Here is a 22592-nt window from a genome sequence, read left to right as displayed (position 1 = left end):
ACGTCTTAGAATATTTGTCTGTCATGTAACATAAATTCTTTCTTGTTTCTCAGATGTATTTAAAACTAAATAATGTTATATATAGTTTAATTTTCCAAGTCAATATGCTTGATTTCCATCATCTTTTTGGTCCAACTGGATTGGCCAAGATTCCTTCCAGAGTTACCATTATTCTTTAGTCATCTAGAGAGATCCTTGAAAAGGGTAAGTAAGGCATTTCAGACACCATTCAAAACTCATATTTCTGACCAGATTACTGTTAGTTTTCACAGCTTTCAGAGAGGTTCACTGCTAACATCTATGGCCAAAAAGAGAGTGGCTGTGATGCAGCAACTTGAAGGTAAATACTTACACGGACAAATAAGGTCAGGACTAGAAGTGGTCAGAAATTTTCCAATAACACAGCCCAGTTTATTAAACCCAATGTTTTGCAAAAGTATGATTGATTAATTTTTGATGAATCAAAGGCTGGGTTATGATGGAACCTTGATGAGACCCTGCTCCTAGGTCTCCAGTATCTGTGGCTCTGACACAGTCTCAAGGACAGACATCTCAGTCTTCCAAGGTCTGCAATTCCATGGCAGGAAGCCATGACAGAACTTCCAGATGCCATCCCATGGACCAGGGATTCTGAAAGGCATAGGAGCTCTGACTTTAACATGGACTCAGTTCCAAGACCTCCAAAAGAGAGTCTGAAGTGCACAGAATTCAAGCTGATCTGAGGATCTAAGGACTTACATGCTTCCTCCCATGGGTCTAGGTCCCTGCAAATCTTGAGACAAGCCCCCAGGATCTGTACTTCCAGGGCATCCCTGCTTTGCAGACTACACTAGAGCAAGAAGTCTAGGGCTTCCAACTCTTGGGCGGGCAGCCATGAAACTGCCAAGAATATCAGTTTGACTCAATAGGTGTTAAGATGCAGGTAGGGTGACTAGATGCCCTGATTTTATAGGGACACTCCTGGTCCTAGGGGGCTTTTGTTTTCTTATATAGGCACCTATTACCTTTGATATCTGGTAACCCTAGGTTGAGGGATCAGACCTCCAACTGGAAAGACCGCAAGCCATAGCTTCCAAGAAGATATTTTTCAGGATTTCCAGTTCTTAAGAAATTTTTTTAAAAAGATTAATTCTGATTTAGAACAAAACCAATTTTCAAAAAAGTGAGTTTCCTGTGAAATGTAAATCCCAACATCTGCCAGCCTTAATCAGGAGAGAGAACATCGAAAGCACTGTAGAGATAGATGACCACGTGGGGTACATGGTTGTTAATTAAACTATGGGGAAGTAGGGAATAAGATCACTTTAAAAGTTTATGTGAAGTTCAAATAATTTATCAGGTCAGACTTCCCTAGCAAGTCACGTCCTGTGGCACTGCATGTAAACTTTACTCGTGTTCTTGCTTGCCTTTCTCCCATAATGGTTGTGGGTGTGCTACCTTATATATAATTGAGCTCTTATGGAGTGCCGTAAGGGGCTGGAATCCTGCAATATCCACAAGTTCCTTTTTGAAATCTTAATGTTTAACCAGTTAACCAGTATGCTCACTCTAAATGGATGAGGCTTACTGGTTACAGTTAACAGGTGGGGACCGAAGCCATGGGCAGGGGATTACGCCAGCCCTATGTGGCCCGCTGTGGCTGGGGGCACTCTGGTACAGCCAGAGCAGCTCCCATCCTCCACAGCCTGACTCAGGAGCACTGCAGACAAGAGCACTCTAGCCCAGCAGGAGCACTCGCCATCCAGAGTGGCCCCAGGAGTGCCACAGCCAGGCGGGCTCCAGCCTGGCTGCCCCTCCACCCGTTTAACCGCTAAAACTTAACATTTGACTGGTTAACTAAATGGGATTTTACATACGTGGTTCCTCAAGGTGCCCTTCTGGTAACTGGAAATTGTCAGGATGTGGAGATTCTCTGGCTGTCTCTTTTTACCCAGCCGTACCCTCCAATGCAGAAGCTAGGAAGGAGACTGGTGAAGGAACTTTTACAATGGCTTTACTCCAAATGAGGTTTCATTTATAGAAATCCTCTGTGGAGAGGGATCAAATGTAATGGCTTTGTAGCTGCCTTTTACCACTTTAGCATGGTCCAAAATCTTGCCCAGTCTTTGTATATGTACAGTAGGCCTGATTCTCTTCTGACAGACTCTTCATTTACCCCAGTGTAGCACCATTGAAATTAAGGTTATGTCTACACAGGAAAGTTATTTCGAAATAACAGCTGTTCTTTTGAAATAACTTTCCTAGCATCTACACAACACAACTGCTATTTTGAAATAATTTCAAAATAGCGGTTGGCTTATTTTGAAATAGGTAAACCTCATTGCATGAGGAATAGCAACTATTTCGAGGGGCTGTGTAGATAGGGATAGAACCTATTTAAAATAAGGCATTGAGGATCCAATGGCTGTATTTCAAAATAGACTCTATTGTGTGTAGTTGCTGTATTTTGAAATAGCCAAGTGGTATTTCAGAATGCATTTTCTGTGTAGCAGCGTTATTTCCAAATAAACTATTCTGGATTATCTCTTCCAGAATAGTTTATTTTCGAATAGCACTGCTGTGTAGACATACCCTAAGAGAGTTACAACAATGTAAAATGGATTAATTAGCTCCTGTGACTGGTATGCTGACATCATTATTATAATTAATCTTTACCATGACTTTAATTTTCAGTTTTCACAGCATGTGGATTAAATTGTTTGTCTTTATTTAAAAAGGTCTGATACTGCAATGTATTTTCACTTCCAGCTATCCTTTAATTTTCTGGTGTTGTCTCCTGTCAGTGAACTGGCCACATAGAGACCAGCATGTGTCCTCCAGGGAAAGTGGAATGTGTCAGCAGCTGACAAAACAAATGGCTGGCTAGAAGTGGAGAGGGCCAGCATTCAATACAGTATGCTTTAGCAAAGTTGAAAGTTCAACTGAAATAAGACAGATAATACAGTCAGTGGCCCAGATTTATCTCTTGTGTACATCTGTTGACTTTAATAGAAATATAAAAAGGATAAATTTATTCCCTTAGAGTTTTTAAAAACAATGACTTTTTTCTTGCTAGATTTAAACTTAGTATAATGCTAATTTTACAGCTGTAATACTAATAAGTATGAAATGTTGCTAAGTGTGTGGGAAAATAGAACAACTGAGGTGGTTTAATTTGGGCATATTTAATTATTTTGAAACAACTGGTTGTACTGTGTTTATTTGAAGTGCAATAGCTGAAGTAATTATTATGCTACAATGTTATTTTCCTAACTGGCTTTTTTAACTCATATGGATTAAAATGACCTCAAGAGTAAAATTGGTTTTCCTAGAGTACATAATCATCACTGATTCTTTGGTTATCAGATTCCAAATTTGCCAGAAAGAGAAACAAAAAAACTGAAAGAGACAGTGGAAAGTGGAAGTGATAGTGTAGTGCCTCATGAGAGGACAGAATCACAAAAAGGATATCACAAGCAGCAACAAAAGAAGAGCCCTACTTATAAGGTGTTGTTTTTATTATTAAAATCTAAAAAATCCTCTGTAAATATTTTACGTATGTTTCTTATCATTTGGTGCCAGTCAGTGAACTATTCAGAACCATTGCTTATTACATCTTTTCATTACTATCATAAAAATAATAATAGTGACTATAGTAACTTACATCTGAGGACTTTGCAGTGCTTTACAGACATTCATTAATCTCCCATGAGAGAAGTACTTTTATATTTGTTTTACGGATGGAAATAATGATGCACAGGAGGGCTAAGATCCAAGTTACACAAAGAATCAGTAACAGAAGTGAGAACCACAAATTCAGTTCTATATTCTGATCACTACACCATACATTCTCCACTGAATAACAAGGACCTTTTCCGCAATAATTTATAAACACAGGTCTTGATCCTGCTTCCATTCAAGACTATAGACATTTTGCCATTGATATCAAAAGGATCAGCTTTAGACAAATATGATACACATGACAAAAGTTAATCTTTACTTGTCTGTGCTGCCATCTTTATTATAAAGCTCTCCGAGAAGCTGTGAAATTGTAATGATTCTCAGTTGCTGCAGACCTGGGCTGGCTTTGAAACAATGACTAGAGTTAAAAGGCTTTTGTACTCTGTTGTTAATTCCTTTAAACATCTGGTTTCCCTACCCTAACAGCCAAAACAAGAAATATTGACACTAAGAGTAAAACTTTGTATTTTTTTGCACATTAAGATTAGAAAATAAATATGTGACTTACTTTTTGCAATATATTTTGCACGTAAGAAGGAAGCTGAAAAAAGAGCATTACTTGCTGAAATTGAGAAGCTGAGGATATCTGAAGGTCAAGAGAGGCAACACATACAAAGGTATTGGCCAGAACTTTTAATTCACTTAATTTAAGATCATTTAACTCTATAAATATTTTAATATTTTTTTGTTTTTTTATTTCAGTCTTAAGAACGAAGTTGAAAAAATTAACCGAAACTGGGAAAAGAAATTCCAAATCCTAAAGAAAAGGTATAATGGTATTAGAATATTGTCCACGTTCCTAGAAATAGCTTATGTCTTTAATCTTGCAAACTATATGTGAAAATATTAAGAGTATAGATATTTTATACATATGCATAATACAATCACTCAAACATTTGCCTAGCTTAGTTTAGTATGCAAATGAGCAAAATCTGAGTAATAGGAAATGAGTCACTGGTTAGATAATATAGTGTTGTTCTGGTTTTAGTATCATCTGCTCTTCAAGAGCAGGCATATTTGTGTGATTAGTTTAACATTTATCAAGAGTGTGGACAGTACACTGAAAATATTGTGGTAATATATCTTTTTTTAATTTAAAGTGGTTGCCATTAAAATACCAACATTTACCACTGCTTACCACACTACATTATTAAAAGTATTATTTTCGATTCTCAGTTTAAAGGAAGGCTGCTGAATTTTTAATGGCCCAGTGAAAGGATACCATTTTAAAGAAAGCGAGTATCATACCATATGGAGAAAAAAAATCAAAATAATTCACACAAAAATCTTTTAATAATGGAACTAATTGTCATGCTTTTCATGCAGTTTAGAAAAATATACTTCTATGATATGCATAATGAATACATTACATGCTGTGTAATGGTGATAACTTGGGCTGTGGCGTAATTGAAAAAAAATTAAATAAACATTTAACTAAGTTATCCACCTGTCTGTTATCTGGCACAGGATCACAGAGTTAACCCAACAATACTGTTTTATTTTAAGCCTATTAAATATATTACATGAAACTGTTGGCTGTTCATCCCAATTAAATGAATGCATTTAGTAATCATACCCATATTAACTGATACTGTTTGTTTTTTCATTGAAGGAAATTGTTTTTTCGCGCTTCCAATACTCTTGATTTTACATATACACAGAATATTATATTATAAATTAATTATGCATGTAATAGAGGTCATTTTCAGATTGCATGTGGAGATTACCATTATTTTGTTAGTAACAAATCTGATTATACACCATTTTAAAAACTCTTCCTGCATTCACATGCCATTCACTCTAGTACATTAGTCCTCTGATCCAAACTCATTTATGCAAAGAGTCAATCAGAGTTTCTGTGAAAACCCTTTTGTATCATGCTACAATAAAGCACTATATTATTAATACTTTTATCTTTTTTCTATTTTTCTTCTCTCTCTACTCTTCTCCTTTTCCAGTTTTCTTCCTGTATTCTCATCTCTCTTCAGTTATCTTAGATCATTATCCTTCTTCTCTGTCCTTCAAGGATCATATTCTTCCTTTTTTTAATCTTGTCTTTTCCTTTCAATTCTCTTACTACTTCCCAGTCTTTTCTCTATTTCTTTCTCTCAGTCAGACTTCTGTTCTACCCGCCTTCTCAAAACCTCTCTCTTACTTTCACTCTGCTACCTCTGCAACTGCAGAAGCCTCATGCTAGTACCCTCCCTACTGGGCTTTCAGATGAACTTATTAGATGGTGTTGGCATGTAGAGAAATGTATGGAGTTGCCTAGACTTAGTTGTGGATAATTATTTTCCTACTCACATTTGATAGTTTCATCAGATAGAGAGGCACAAGAAAATCAAACCGAACTAAACCTGTTTATTAAGACTTCTTGCTTTGTACACTCATCGCTCGTTAAACGAGTACTTTACTTATGAGTACTCACTAAAACAAGGGATACATATACCTACCTTTGTTCACTAGACCAGTGAACTCCCCAGCTAATATGAGCCTTACCCCACCCCCCACGGCTCCAATCCGCCTTAGCCTGAAACCCCACTGGCCCCGCAGCCCCAACCCAATGCAGCCTGAATCCCCGCCAGGCCCACAGACCCCACCTGCCACAGCGTGACCCCTCCCCCCACTGGCCCCACCGCCCCAACCTGCTGCAACCTAAACCCACCCCCCATTGGCCCCGCAGCCCCAACCCACTGCAGCCTGAACCCCTCCCACTGGCCCCACAGACCCAGCGCCCCGCAGCCTGAGCCTCTGCTGGCCACACAGCCCCATCCCGCCACAACCTAACCCCCACCCCCACCATTGGCCCAGCAGCCCCAACCCACTGCAGCCTGAATCCCCCCATTGGCCCCACAGCCCCAACCCGCTGGAGCCTGACCCCCCCGCTGGCTCCACGGCCTGAATCCACTGCAACTTAAACCCCCTCTGTTGGTTCCGCAGCCCCAATCTGCTGCAGCCTGGCCCCCCCATTGGCTCCTCAGCCCCAACCTGCTGCAGCCTTAACCTCCCCTGCCCCTGCCCCTGCCAGCCCCGCAGTCCCAACCAGCTGCAGCCTGAAGCCCTGCTGGCCTCACAGACCCAACCTGCTGCTGTCTTAACCCATCCCACACACCCCACAGACCCAAACTGCAGCAACCTTAACTCCCCCAGTATAGATGCTGCTCTTTTGAAAGTAAACCCCATCTTCAAAAGAACCCTTGCCATTAAATAAAGGGAAGAAGGATTCTTTCGAAGATGGGGTTTACTTTTGAAAAAGCAGCATGAACACTGGCTTTCATCTTTCGAAAGAAGCTCTTTCAAAATTAGAATATGCAAATGAGCTACCAAATATGCAAAATTATACATAATTTGCATTTTCAACATACCTCATTTGCATGCCTTTTTCAAAAGAGGAATACAAGTGTAGATGCACCCTAAGTCTTTATTAATCAGTATGTAAATATGAGTATATGTACATAAAAACAGTAACATACTTCAACATTTTTAATGAGATGGATGAGCCTGAGACCCAACCACCAGTTATGCTGCACCCCCTTATGAAATTTCATGCCCCCCAAGGGAGCCCACCACCCACTTTGCTCTCCCCTGGATTAGAGGAACTGTATGAAGAAGCAAACAATTCAATGCATGTGAGGTTAGAGAGCCAGGAAAGCAGGGATGGTAAATTCACTGAGATGTCTGAAATTGTAGAAATACAGTTTGGAATTGGAAACTGAGATAGAGGAAATAATTGAAGATGAGTAAGTTTTGGGGGAGAAATTGTTCTATTTACTTATGTCAGATAGGAATTTAATCATCGAATTTTTAATTCCAGAAGTGTAGGGAACAGAGATTTGACTGTAGACCCAAATGACTACATACTGCAAGGTGCTAAATGCCTACTGGCTTATGAGGGAGAGCATCATAGCATCAGCCACTAATTTTAACTCCTCTGACATGAGGCCACTCAAGTTTGACTATTAATGGCCATAAAAGGCAATGATCTATGTCATGAGACTATCTAGAAATAAGGAATTCTATCTTTTGAAGTCTTTTCTTACACCTTAGCACTAGAATTAGTAGCAATCAAGCAATTTCTTATCAGATATTACTTTCAGATTTTCCTAATTAAAAATTACTATTTTGGAAACCAACAGAATGTTTTAATCATCTGTAATTATTTGTAATTACATACTGCATTTGTATGATCTATAATCTATATGACTGCTTCTACACTACAGAGATCTTTCTAAAGAAGTTTTTTGGAAGATATCTTCCAAAAAAACTTCTTTCAAAAGTGTGCGTCCATACACAAAAAAGCAGATCGAAAAAGTGATCTGCTCTTTCAAAAGAGAGCGTCCACGCAGCCCCCACTCTTTCAAAAGAATGGGCCAGACATTGAAAAATCAGTTGCTATGAGGACTACTCTTTTGAAAGAACGGCCCTACACACATTTTCTTTTGAAAGAAGGCATTCTTCCTGAAACAGGAGTGGAAGAGAGCTTTTGAAAGAAGCGCGGCAGTCTTTCAATTTACTTTAGAAAGAATGCTTTTTGTGTGTAGACGCTCCAAACAATCTTTCAAAAGAACCCCCTTAAGAACTTGCTAGTGTAGAGACAGCCTATATGTTTTGATTTTGAATTTAACATTGAGACTCTTTTTTTCAGCCTTCATGCCATTAAGGATGAGATGTTTCTTAGACAGTCCTTGTACCGTCAGGCAGCAGCATTTAACCATGCATCCCTCAATCAAACCGTATGTAAAGACAACTATAATATTGATTCTTTAATTTTTTTAATTGGAAGGTATTTGGACCTTCTAATACTGCAAAGCCTAGTAATAGACATATTATGAAGCCAAGCAAATCCAAAAACAAGAAATAGGAAGATACAAAAGTGATCCACTTCAAAGAGGATGTGAGGAAGATTTCCACATCTGAGTCATTCTTTTTAGGTGACAGATTTGAATAATTGGTCCGGATTGAGATGTCAGTGGAGGATGTTCTGGAGCAAATTAATGAGTTAAACCACAGTTAATCAACAGGACCTGATGGTATTCACCCAAGAATTTTGAAGGAACTGAAATATTAAATTGCAGAACTGCTAACAGTAGTATGTCACATACTGCTTAAGTCAGTGCCAGATTACTGAAAGACAGCTAATATAATGCTGATTTTTTATATGCTTTAAGGGCAATTCAGGCACTGAGAGGTCAGTAACTCTGACTTCCCTACCAGGCAAATTGGTTGAAACTGTAATAAATAACAGAATTATCAGACCACATAGAGCATGATTTGTTTGGGAAGAGTATTTTGTAAATGGAAATCGTGGCTCACCAATCTATTAGAAATCTTTGAGGAGGTCAACACTTACAAACAAGGGTCATTCAGTCAATATAGTATACATGGACTTTCAAATAACATTTGACAAGTTCTCTCACTAAAGATTCTTAAGCAAAGAGAGCACTCGTGGGATAAGAGGCAAGGTCCTATCATGGATCAATAACTGCTGAAAAGGCAAGAAACAAAGGGTGTGGATGAAAGATCAGTATTCAGAATGTAGAGAGGTAAACAACAAGGTCCTTTGGGGTCTGTACTGGGACAAGTGGCATTCAACATATTCATAAATGCTCCGGAAAAAGGAGTAAACAGTGAAGTGGCAAACTGTGCACATGATACAAAATTACTCAAGATAGTTAAGTCCAAAGCAGACTGTGAAGAGTTATAAAGAAACTTCACAAAACTGGTGACTGAGCAACAAAATGGCAGATGAAATTCATTGTTGATAAATGCAAAGTAATGCATATTCAAGTAGTAATTTGTACTAGTCATACAAAATGACTGAGTCTCAGTTTCCATGATAGTTATAAAATGATTTGCAGAATAGGGATGGAATTGCAAGATTCAGTGATTTTGCTGAATCAGAACTTCAGCGTAAACATGCACAGTTGGAGTTGCTATGAAAACCAAATGTTCTGCTTCTTGACCTTGATGCAATTAAAAGTTCGATCAAAACATTGGTTTTTGGCACAGATACCAGTGTTGCCTCTAATCTTTTCCATCCATGTGTGGGTATTTTACATCCTGTGCATAATAAATTGTATGTGCACCAAGGCATGTGTGAATGTGCACAACCAGTAGAAACAAAAAAATAGCTGTGGCCACTTTGCCAATCAGCTGGGCTGCATTTGAACCTGTCCTGAGCCCCCAGATAAGTACCCAGATTGCAGGGCACGCTGGCAGATACATGTTGTTTATCGCATCAGGTCACATATAAAAGAGGTGTTTTTACTTTAGCTGTATTTGAATTGTCTTTATTGTATGCAACCTCCCCATTTACTCAGATGAGCAAAACATTGAATGGTAATTTCATTCGAGCAGCATAGTTGTTTGTTGAGGGATATCCTTAGGATTTATTTGGTCCAACACTGTGCTATAAACAGCAACATGGGGTGAGGGAATGACTATTTTTAGAGATGTGATTTATAATCTTCAGCAATATACTAATGAAATGTTTTTGAAGCAAATTTTAAACTAAGGTCTTGTAAACGCGACAAATTCAGAAACTGACAGTATGTACCTGGACTAACCAAATGATTTATTCGGTGATGAACTTTTGTGGGACAGACCCACTTCACCAGATCTGATGAAGTGGGTCTGTCCCACAAAAGCTCATCACCGAATAAATCATTTTGTTAGTCTTTAAAGTGCTACATTTCTGCTGGTTTGTTTTGTTGGAGTATAGACTAACATGGCTACCTCTCTGTTGCTCTTCAGTATGTACCTGGGGTTGGCAAATGCCTTTCAAATGGTTTCATTACCACTTGAATGGCACTTTCATCAGTTCAGTGTTCTGTTAATAGATCTGACAGGCTTTTTCACTTTTAAGTTACGTAGATCCTCTCTGGAGGAAGCAGAGCCACAGAACAGGGAGAGGAAAAGACAGGGGTGGACGTTAAAAGCCAGTGTTGCCCAAATTTTCAGGTGCTGTACACAGGTGTGCATGGGTGAGGATGGCCCTCTTTGTCAGCATGAGGTCTTAAATTATGTTTTCCAGAAATATGTTTCATGTGTTGTGATGTTTTACAGCTTGCTCTTCCTCTCTATATTGAAACTGGTGGAAGCCAAATGACTGAACAAAGGAGCAGTTTATATTTTCCTTATTCCCCATTGGTATGTAACTCTATTTTTTTCACTAACTGGAAATGTTTTAAATTTTATATGAACAAAACAAGTGCATAGTAGAATTTTCTGACGCTTTCAAAAGCAGAATTTTTATACAGTAAGGTGTCAACAAAAATCTGATTTTCATTATGAAAAAATTGCTCCACTGATTCTTTTGATCTCTTACATCTGACAATGGCTTATTGCAGATCTCTGAAAATTTGTTACACATATGTACATTTTAACATGTAATTGAATATTGTAATTTACATTTTTTTTATTTTCAGACCTTTGTAAATTTTTAAATTATTAGAATTAATCAGCAACTGTACCTAAAGGTTATTGTTCAGTGTTGCCATCTATATGACAAAAAATGTAATAATAATTTACTCTTAAGATTGCTGTGTGTAATTCAAGAAAAGACAAAGACTACAAAAACAGTTCTAACATTAGAGTGATCCTATTTCCTTGTGCTGAATGTGGGACATCTGGTAAAATTGCTAATATTCAAGTGAGTTCAATGACAATCACTCAGAACTCTGCACTACAAACATTCAAACTAGCATGAACCCCTGCAAAAAGAAACCGTGTTGTTAAAGTCTTTTCATTTATCTTCTTAAGACTTCAGTGTTCACATGGGGATGGGTCTCACACACACACGTCCTCCAGTACACTTCTCTAACATGGAGTAGGAGGGTGAGAGATTGACCGGATCATCACTGCCTGGTGCTCTCTGTCCCCCATGTCTGGCTGCCCCTAGTCCTGACACAGGCCAGCCTCTCCTGGTACCTCGTGCTGCATCTTCCCAAGGGAACGTATGGGGTGGGGGGTGCGGGATCACATACCCCTCCTCAGATTTCTGCCAGAGTTCACACCGGGATGTGTCCAGCAGCATCCTTTCAGCACTGTGCAGAAGGGAAGGGAAGGGAGCTGCTTTCAGCCTCAGGAGAGGTGGGAGAAGGGATGCCATGGCCCATGTCTTTGCAGCACTCATCTCTTCCACCACCACCACACAGTGGCTGGAATTAGTTTGTGCCTTCCTGTCTGCACAGCGCTGAAAGTTAGCTAATATCTGCAGGCTGCTGCAGATCCCTGACATAACCCAGCCATTTCCTGCCTCTGGCTACAGTGAAAGCAGGAAGGAGTGAAGCATGTACTGTGCACCAGGGCCCAGGGAACCTGATTGTAGGGACTTCAGTGAACCAGGACAGAGTGGTGACTCCTCAGAGAATGGGATGTAGGGGACAGAGCAGTTCTGCAGACCGGACCTAGGGTGGAGTGGGTTGGTGAAGCGTTTTAAACCCCTTGCCAGCCAGCAGGGTCAGGACAAGAAGAGGCTGGAAATCACTTCACCCCCCACTACTCTGGAGCCTAGCTGAAGGACAGAGAGGCTTTCCTGTGCCGATGCTATGCAGGGCTCAGCTCCTCCTGGTCAGCACCCCAGGCTGGGCAGTCTTGGGTTTTCCCAGAGCACAAACCCAGTCAGAGGCAGAGGCAGAGGAAAGAAAGGAGCGCACTGGCCAGGCCGTGGGTGGACACTCCAACTAGGGGCTGTTCTCTGTGCAGCACTAGGAGTGGATACATCCCGCCGGGGGCAGATATGGAGGAGCAGCACAGCTGTGGCAGGTGAAGAGGCAAAGCAGGGGGAAGACAGAGAGCCGGGGAGCATGTAAAGGACTGATGGCTGGACAGCTGGCCCCTATTTGCATTCACCAGCCACCATAGCACACAGCCAGAGCTAGCCAGAAACAGGATGGGGGGAGGGCCTTGCTGGCAAGAGCAGGCGCACAGCGGGGATTGTGCTGATGGACCAGCAGGGAAACAGCCAGAGTAAGGGACTGAACAGACTAAATATAACCTTTAAAACAAATAATCAAACTTTCTCTGTTACCTAAAAAACTGTTCATTTTATTATGAATTACCACATTTGTTACTCATAGCAAGGGCCCTACCAAATTCATGGGTAAATTTCATAGTCATGGGATATTTAAAATATAAACTTCATGATTTCAACTATTTGAATCTGAAATTTCACAGTGTGGTAATTATAGGAGTAGCAGGTGGGTCATAAGATTGTTGTGGGGGTGGGGGCATTGTGATACTGCTATCTTTACTTTTGCTCTGCTGCTGGTAGTGGTCCTACCTTCAGAGCTGGGCAGCTGGAGAACTGGTGGCTGCTGGCTAAGACTCCAGCTCTGAAAGCAGAGCCGCTCACACCATCAGTGCTGAAGTAAGAGTAGCAATACCATACTATACCATGCCACCTTTCCTTCACTGCTGCTGCCGCCTTCAGAACTGGATGACCAGAGAATGACAGCTGCTGACTGAGGGCCCAGCTCTGCAGGCAGCAACCCAGAAGAGTGGCAAGGTATGGCATTACCACCCTGTCTTCGGCACTGTTGCTGATAAGGTGCTGCCTTCATTGCTTCATTGGGTACTTGGCTAACAGCTGACGCTCTCAGGTTGTTCGGTTTGGAAGGCAGCGCAAAAATAAGGGTAGCAATATCATAACCTCCCTAAAACAACCTTGTGACCACTCCACAGGTCCCTTTTTGGTTTGTGACATGTTTTTCATGTCGTTGAACTTTGTAGGACCGTACTGATAGAAAAATATACACAAAATACTCAATTTGCACTCATAATATTTAAAAGGTCTGTAAAAGACCGTTCCCATTCTAAGAAAATCAAAAGAAATATTAACACTCTTTCTCTGGAAGTTGAATCCAGCCAAAACATAGCACAAAAACAATGACAGAGTTACGATTGATTAAAAGCTGCTCAATGAGAACATCACTGTTCGTTTGCAACATGTTGTTATGAGAGAGCCTACAAACTGTAGTCTGAAACAAAGGCCTCATTGTGCTAAGAGCTGTACATACACAAAACAAAAACATGTGCCAAACAGTTTACACCTAAGTATAAAACAAGGGACAACAGATTGATTTAGACAAATAAAAGAACATAAGGAAACGAGACATGGCTGGTGTCAGAATTGTTTATATAAATTCCAATTTCCACTTGTTATAGTGTTTGGTTTTATGGATGGTTTTATGTCTTGTCTTGAATTTCGCACAACAACCTTAAATGTAACTTAACAAGTTTCTTGTTATTTAATCAACCAATAGCTTCCAGTCATCTTTAATAAGAAAATATTCCATACTAGCCCCAGATACGTTCCCAGTCGACTGTGGAGATGGATGAAAAAGATCTTAATATTGTTAAAATTCCAACTGGAACAGAAGCGTGCTGTTTGTATGAAGATGGTAAGTATGCATTTTTAAGAAAGTAATATATTTTGTGACTTTATTTTGTGGATATTTAACAGATTGAGTAGCACATTTTCAATGATATCTGTGGGAATACAGACAGAAGGGGATCCTGTACCTTCAGTTCTGTACACGCTGCCCTGGAAATGTGTATATGAACAACTAAGTAGAGCTTTAAAAGAACTTGAGTTAAACTATTGCTGTTTGTTATGAAACAGAATATAATATATTTTAAATGCAATGTAGCAGTTTGGCAAGACGCAAAATACTACTAATTAATTCTCTTATAGCAGTCCAGGGCATTATGCATTCATTGTGTTTGGTATGCAGTTTGTCAACTGTTTGTTTAACCAAATGTCATGGGCTCTGATCCATCAAAACACTAAGCTGAATGCTTAATATCAAGCATGAGTTCAATCCCTTGCTTTCTATAAATTATTCCCATGCCTACAGTTACGTGCACACTTCAAATGTTTTGCCAGATCAAGGTTTTAGTATGTATACTTTCCATTATTAGTACTAACATTGAAACTAGTTACCATTCCTGCTTTTAGTACGTATAGACACATCATTCTGTACGCTTGCATGCCATTTAAGTATTCTCCATCTTTGGTTTGATTGACAAGCAGCAAAATCTCTTAAAATTTTTACATTTCACATTGCTCTGCTATGTTATCCCACTTCCATATTTCTCTCCTAGCCCTTCATCTTACTTGCACAAGAACAAGCAAAATTTACATCCTGTTTCAGAAGTGAAGTTTGTCAAGTCAGGAATATAGAAGTAGCTTTTCAAAATCATCTCCCAAGTCAGAAATGTTGTCAGTTAGTTCTGGGGACTGCATTGCTTCAGAGAGTCTGACCATTGTTATCCTGTCATTACCACCTTTAATATGCTTTGTTGTTTGACTGTAGCTCCCATCTTATTTACCAAAATGGTAATTGTAGTGGTAGCCATTGAGAAGTAGGCAACTGATCTAGTGTATTTATAGTGATTTACTACTCAAAATCCTGACTTCCATCCAAAGACTGTGATGTTCATTGAGCCTGTGGATTAAAAAACTAAGGAACTAAACATATAACTAACTTCTCTCTTCATGTCTTGTGGTCTACATGGGCACAATTTTCAGTGTCTGTCTATAAGTTCTCATAAAACGAGAGGCTAAAAAGTACCAGACCCAAAAATAAAATAAAATAAAGACTGCCACATTTAAGGTCACTTGGGCTAGATGCATTTAGAGGTCCCTTCTTGAATCTGTTCTAACCCAGATGTCTGTGTTTATTCCCATTGGGAAAAGTGGATTCATCACCCTGAAGCTCTAAGCTCAAAGATGGCTAGGCCTAAAGAAATCAACGTGCGAGAGGTCACACTAGAGGATCATGATGGTCCCTTCTGCCCTTAAAGTCTGTGACGCTATTAGGCCTCTGATGATGCACTGTTTGGAGCAAATTGTTGATGCATTGTGCATTTACTGATCCAATAGGCTCGGAAATCTCATTTATAACAAAGTATACTGGCTTCATGTCTTTTTGCACATGGTTACAGTCAGAGCTGTCCCCTCCATAGGACAGTTTGGGATGGGTACCCCAGGCCACATGCTTGTGTACCATTCCCAGAGCAGCCCAGGGGATTACCTAGGGGGAGGAGGGGAGCCTGGCTTGGGGCAGCCACCCCTCCCACAGTCACTGCAGGGACAGGACCTGGAGCACCTGGCAGCCTGTTCCTCTCTGCCCTGTCCCACTGCCCTCTCCCAGCCCATTGCACTCATCTTCACCACAGCAGCCCAAAGGTCACGCCACCTCCTGCTGCCACAAATAAGGGGGGTGCAGCAAGCTGGGAGAGGACAGTGAGGTGGGTGGAGCAGAGCAGGCTGCGGTGTTGCTCCATCTGCCACCACCATGGTGAGTGTGGGAGGGCTGACCCCTGCAGCAGTCTGATGCCAGACTCTTCCCCCCAGGTAATGCCCTGACTCTCGTTGCCTGGGGCAGGGGCTTCGGTAAGGGATGGCAGGGTGGGGGCAAGGCCTGTGGCAGGGGAGTTGCCCTAAACCCTGCCTGCCCACCCCTAGTGACGGCCCTGGTCACATGCTGTCTAGCACATGCATACATCACTCTCAAACTGACAGCAGGAAAGTAATGAACTAAATTGAATCAAAAACATTATTAGTCTCTTTATTTGTTAGTGTAAATGCCAATCCTTTAAGACAGGGTTTCCCAAACTTTACATGGTTGGGACCTGGGTTTTTTTAGTATCTTTTTTTGTGGCCCAAAAACATAGACACACATTTAAAAAAATGAAAAATGAATAAATTTTCGCTGTTTGTTATTTATTCATACCTGGGGGATGGCTCTGTCCCTGAGTAAGTTTGTTTTGTTAGCTTGAAGGAAGCTGTAGAAACTTCTCTAACTAGTGACTCATAGTGGAGAATCCTAGATAGCTTCAGAGCAGTCAATCATTTTGTGATCATATCAGCCCTGATGTGTCTGTGCAATGCTGTTTCTTTCATGGTGTTTCGTATTTTCTTTCATTGCCGCCCCTTTTGGCGGGCACCAGCTTTTCAGTAATTTGGGACTGTTTTTTTCCTTTTGTTCAGGGAGCAAGATACAATGCCACATTCAGCAGGTTTCCACCCAGGCTAACTTTTTGCTGGATCAAGCCAAAGCTAGCCATTTGGAAACCTCACTAGATTACTGAGTTTCCGGGATAGAGGACTATGTTGTGCCAGGGCTGTTTCAATCTCAGATTGTGGCCCAGCTGCAGACCAATGACACCTTTAGTAAATTGACTTGTAACCTGGGTGATTTTAGGTTGATTTGGCATATTAAAAATCTCATGAGAGGACTTGGTGGTGATGATGCATGATGATACTTATCCATGTTTAATATTTGCTTGAGCTGTGTTTTATTCATTCACATCCTCTGGTGTAAATATGGTAATTGTAGAACATTTTAGTAGCTTTTAATGTGTTTTCATGCCCCCCCCATGAGGACATCTGATCTCTTCTGTCTTTGTCTCAAGTGCAGCAATCAGATAGTAACAGGCGGAACCACAACTTACATGCACCCTTTGGCAGAGGCATGCTTTGTATTTGATGTGAAAGGAGGCTGTTAAAAATAATACTTCCTAAGAGATGCTTGTGTACACTGTTTACACATTTTAAAATTACTGAAATCTCTATATTTCAGGACATTAAGGCAAACTCTACACTACATTCCCCTTTCCAAGGAGGAATGCAAATGAAGGAGAACAAAAATGCAAATGAAACACTGATTTACAAATCTTGTGTTTCATTTGCATAATCTCATGCGATCGCGTTTCCAGAAGAGACTTTTCCGAAGCAAAAACAGATGTGTAGATGGGATTCCTTCAGAAAAAAACTGTGTTTTCAAAAGAACCCTTATTCCTCCTCCTTATTGTGACCAAATGGTGGTCTGAACCTACAGCTGTTCCTCTTCTAGCGTGGATGTCTTTCGTTGATCTTCTGAAAGAACTGCTGACACAAATGTGATCAGTCTGGTTTTCTGACTGATGGTCCGGTGAAAGCCAAGTGACAGTATGGATCCTTTTGTGTGGAAAAACACTACCACCTATCACCTATCTGTTGAAGGAAGAAAAGTCACTGAAGCACTCTCCATTTTCATTCATGTTCCCTAGGCCTTCTTTTCCCATGGTCTGTTCTCTTCCTGTATTTTTGCTTCCGATATTTATATTGGAAATTGGATGGCCATCAACGGGGCATTCAGTGGACACTTTTCAAACAGCTAGAGGACCACGTGGAGATCTACTGAGATTGAAGGACAACAACAGGGGTTCTCCTAGAGTCAGCTAGAAGTTTTGTCTCCAAACAGAGTGAAGTGGAGGAGACTTGTAGATGACCTATGCTCCACTCAGAGTACAAGGATTTACATCATAAATGTAAAATAAATCCATTGGAATAAAAATAATATTCTTACATTTCAGTAATTACAAGTCATTGTCTTGATGAAATTTTAGTTTGTACTGACTTCACTAGTGCTCGTTAGGTAGCCTAATAACTAAGCAATATCTAGAAGAATTGATTCATCCCTTGGAAGACCTCTGCATATTCCCAGTGGTACATATACCCCTGGTTGAGAACCAGTGCTCCAGACAAGTTCCTGCACAGGTGCTTAAGCCATGTGCTTGCCTAAATTCCCCTTTCTGCTCCAATTATTAAAACAAAAAAGCAATTCAGTAGCTCTTTAAAGACTAACAAAACAATTTATTAGGTAAAACACAGACTTTCAGGTCATTAACAGAATGGCCCACTCCATTAAAGTGCTGGCTGACAGGTTTGTGAATCAGGAGTGCTTTTATGTCTGTTTTATGCCCATTAATTCTTTGTCTAAGAGAGTTTGAAGTCTGTCCAATATACAAAGCGTGTGGGCATTGTCAGCACATGATGGCATGTATGATGTTAGCTGAGGAACATGAGAATGTGCCCATGATTCTGTGAATAACCTCGTTAGGTCCAGTGATGGTATCTCCAGAATAGATAGACATACTTTGCTTTATCTAATTCTTGACTCCCCCGCCCTCCTTCTGCCCCTCTGCTCTCTGATTTGTTCACCTTGATAATAATTTTTCTGATTTGTCAACCTTGATTACTATTTTTAGTTCTCTGTGCCTTAAATATCAAGTCTGCTCTGGTATGGCTACGATCTGAAGAAGTGGGTCTGTCCCACGAAAGCTCATCACCGAATAAATTATTTTGTTAGTCTTTAAAGTGCTACTGGACTGCTTTTTTGTTTTGATAATATATAGACTAGCATGGCTCCCTCTCTGTTACTATGCTTCAGTTATGTACAGTATTTTCACATTAAGTCCACTAGTTTGTTCTGTTGTGCAGTGTTTTGCTTGCTAAGTTCCATTGCACTCTGGAGGTAGCTGTATTTAAATTTTGGGTGGGGTTATCCATTTGTGCCTACGCTACTGTCCCTACTGTCTGATGAACGGTGCCACATAATATCATGTATAGCAAAGGAGAAATTAAGCAATACAGTAGGTGGAGAATTTCAGAACAATTAAATCATGTTCCGCATCAGGCATAAGACATTTAGACACCTGGGTCTAAAAACTTCTAAAAAAACAGGATATTTTTAGGATGTCATATTACAAAATGAGAATGAATTGCTTCATCAAAATAAAAGCTTTTAGACCCGGGTGTCATCCAGAAACTCCACCTATATGCAAGCTAAGGACTTGTCTACAGAGACTGAGTGAGTGAGAAGCTGGGGTATAACTCTACAGCAAACTAATCCTCATGTGGACCATGTTACTGTGTACCAAAAGTTTTGGATTGGGCTGTGGAACTTCTACTGTTTGGTAGCACAGTTCACATGGCAGCTCAGTGCAGGCCCAGTTAGTACACCATAGATTTACACTCCACCTTGCCACACACGAAGAAGTCATTGTAGGAACAAGCCCTTAACTCTTCTTTTATCGCAGACAATTGGAAACTTTCCCATAGCACATACAGACTTGTTATTTGGTATCATATTAAATGTCTTTTTGTTTACAATTATGTTTTATTATGTTCTGCAAATTTTTCTGAAAGGGAATGATTCACTAAAACATCTGATTTTCGGTAAGAAAGTTCAAGAAGAGAATCATTCTTATAAAATTACATATTTACTCCTGTTAGTTTTGTAACGCACCCTATTCTCTGACAGTTTGCTTGGGGATCTAAAGTCAAGGCCAAAACTCCCACTGACTTCAGTGGTGCAAAATCCATCCCTTGTTCTGTATCCCTTTCTGCCTCCAGCCAAACCATATTTGACTCTAGTCTTTCAGCACCATGGACACTCTGCACCATACATACGTTCTTTCAGCAAAGAACACTTTTCTAGTCACACATATTTTCTAAAGTCAATTCTGAACAGAAACTATGGCCAATCAGTGACATTCATAGTTAGTGGTGGCCTTTTGTTCATCTTCCAGGGGGCTCTGGCTTGTTTAACTCAGAAGACCTAGCTCTCCTGGTACCATCTATCTTATTTGTTTAAAAGCATTTTTTCTTTTTGCAAAAATCTAAAACAAATTACAAAATGCTAATGCTCTTCTAATATATTTGATGTCAGTGGACAGATCAGAGGGAGCATTACATTCAGATAAAACTGGATGAACTGATGATAATATTTAACAATTTTGATGTGAAAATGATCTGTAAATAGATTTATTTTATGCATGTGTGACAATGTGTAACTTATTTAGAATTGCTCACATATTCTGTGCAACTGTATTTCAACCTATAACTTGTTTACCATTACTTTGACTATTTGAGTTGTACAGTTGAACACCGAGTTCAAATGATGGTATTTCTGTTTTCAGACTGGATTAGAGGCATTAATATTACAGTCATAGACATTTAAAGATGACTGTGCTAACTCTTTCTGCGTGGATCTTATAAGAGTCTCATATTCTCACGAATATTTCTCAAAAAAAAAACCCATGAGAAGTCCTGTGGCACCTTATAGACTAACAGATGCATACATCTGAAGTGGGTCTTTGACCACAAAAATTTATGCTCCAAAATCTGTTAGTCTATAATGTGTCACATGACTTCTCCTTTTTGTGGATACGGACTAACATGGCTACCAATCTGATACGTGAATATTTCTGAGATTTGTACTTTCTGCAAATACTTTCAGAAAAAAACACACAAATACTGAGAGGAATGTAGAAAATAGATTAAAAGGGTTGTCATTCAAACAAATGTTAGAAAAGAAATGTTTGTGATATTCATCCAGCTGTATATTTTGGGACTTCCCATTTTGAAAAGCCCTTTCATGTAGATTGGGCATGATTGCTGTATTTTGTTTTAACTTCAGTCTCTTTCCTTTTATAACTGAACACATGGGAAGCATGTAAGAAATTTAACTGAGCAAGTGTGTGTGCATGTGTAAAGGTTTCACTACTTAACAAAGATTATATTTATACATATTATAATTTTAATAACTGGAGACAGTATTTCTAAATGAACGTCCTAAAACCCCAAGAATCTGTACAGAAGGGGCCCTATTCTGCAGTGTTATTCACACTGAGTGCCACTTACTATGTAAATAGTCCCATAGTACTGCTCCATATGACCAAGATCCACAGAGCCTGGTCCAAACATTTAAATTAATGTAAAAGTCCCCATAAACTTCACAGAGGTAACTGTGTTAGTCAGTAGCTTCACAAATGATAAGCAGTCCTGTAGCACCTTCAAGACTAACAAATTTATTAGGTTATGAGCTTTCATTGGGAAGACTCACTTCTTCAGGTGATTGGAGTAGACAATTAGAATCCAGGGTTTATGCAACAGGGAGTGTGGGGGAAGGGAAGATGGGAAAAAAGGGGTTACCTGTTACCAGTAGATGAAGCAAATTTAGTTGAGTAGGATGTCTCCCATTCCTGCAAATATCAAAGGTGGCAAAATTTCCATGAAGAGAATCATTAAATTGTTGTGCCATTACATTTCATAACTAGAACTTCAGTTGTATCAGTATCTTTTGTGAAACACAGATATGTTTATATTTGATGGACGATGTGGTACTATTTTAATCAAACAGAAGATGATGCCGATTTATTCTGAATAATAACTTGCTTTTAGCCAAAAGAGACAGGTGCATTAGCTGAATTTTTGTTTCAAAAATTGAAAATGTATAGTAGGTTATATAAATAATTTAATGGATAGATAAAAAGCCTGTGATATAAGAACTAATTAGTATTAGTTGAAGGATAAATGTGTATCTTCCAGTGTTTCTTTTCATTGGCATAAACAAACATCGTACGTTTTATAAGTAAATTTTTGCAATAATTTTTATTTTGTTTCTGTGTAACAGTGATAAATGTGGGCACCAAAGAACATCTAAGCTTCCCATTGTATGAAGCACACTGGAGTTGATTTTATGTATTCTAGAAGACTTTTCTCACAGTCCAGTATTTGGATACTGTTGACTTTGTAATCTCTAGACACATTCTTAATGTGTAGAAAAGACACGAATCTCAGAGATAAAGATGCAAAGTAACAGTGACTCTTTACGTGGGTTGTCAGTAAGAGAAAGCTCAAACATAAATATCTGATGCACAGAAGTAACACAAATTATTCTGATAGATTACAATGTTTGTCTCTGCTTCAAATTACTCTGTCAATCCAGTGAGAAGAGGTTAAGAGGTCAGTCTAAACGGGCTTGAAAAGGGCACTGTTAAAGAATCTGTTCATAAATTTTAAATCTATAGTTCACTAATTATTTATACTAGTATTTTCCATGCACAAACCAAATAAAATTCTCATCAGATTAAGAGACTTCCATTATAGTCAGCTGGAGAACTCCCATTAATATTAAAAGGAGCAGGATCAAGCCCTTAAATACTAAATTAAAACCAGATGTACTGGCTGGCTGTGAAGGTCTCCAAAAAATGTTGCATTTCTCAAACTGATTTGATTTAAAAAAATAATAAAATGT

The 22592-nt window shown here is 39.5% G+C and overlaps 1 protein-coding gene across 1 annotated transcript in view; it reads left to right on the top strand.

Annotated features, from left to right (window-relative positions):
• Nucleotides 1–15032, top strand: part of C2H10orf67 (chromosome 2 C10orf67 homolog) — an 80629-nt gene extending 65597 nt beyond the window's left edge. Inside the window, 7 exon segments of the mRNA XM_074985505.1 lie at nt 3346–3486; nt 4255–4337; nt 4423–4488; nt 8366–8453; nt 10786–10869; nt 14024–14123; nt 14827–15032. Of these exon segments, the coding sequence (XP_074841606.1) occupies nt 3346–3486; nt 4255–4337; nt 4423–4488; nt 8366–8453; nt 10786–10869; nt 14024–14123; nt 14827–15032 (768 nt within the window).
• The last annotated feature ends 7560 nt before the right edge of the window (nt 15033–22592 follow it).

Source organism: Carettochelys insculpta, chromosome 2 (assembly GCF_033958435.1).
Source record: "Carettochelys insculpta isolate YL-2023 chromosome 2, ASM3395843v1, whole genome shotgun sequence".
Taxonomy (NCBI): Eukaryota; Metazoa; Chordata; order Testudines; family Carettochelyidae; genus Carettochelys; species Carettochelys insculpta.
Note: the sequence above shows the minus strand (reverse complement) of the source record. Positions and strands in the feature narration are given on the sequence as shown.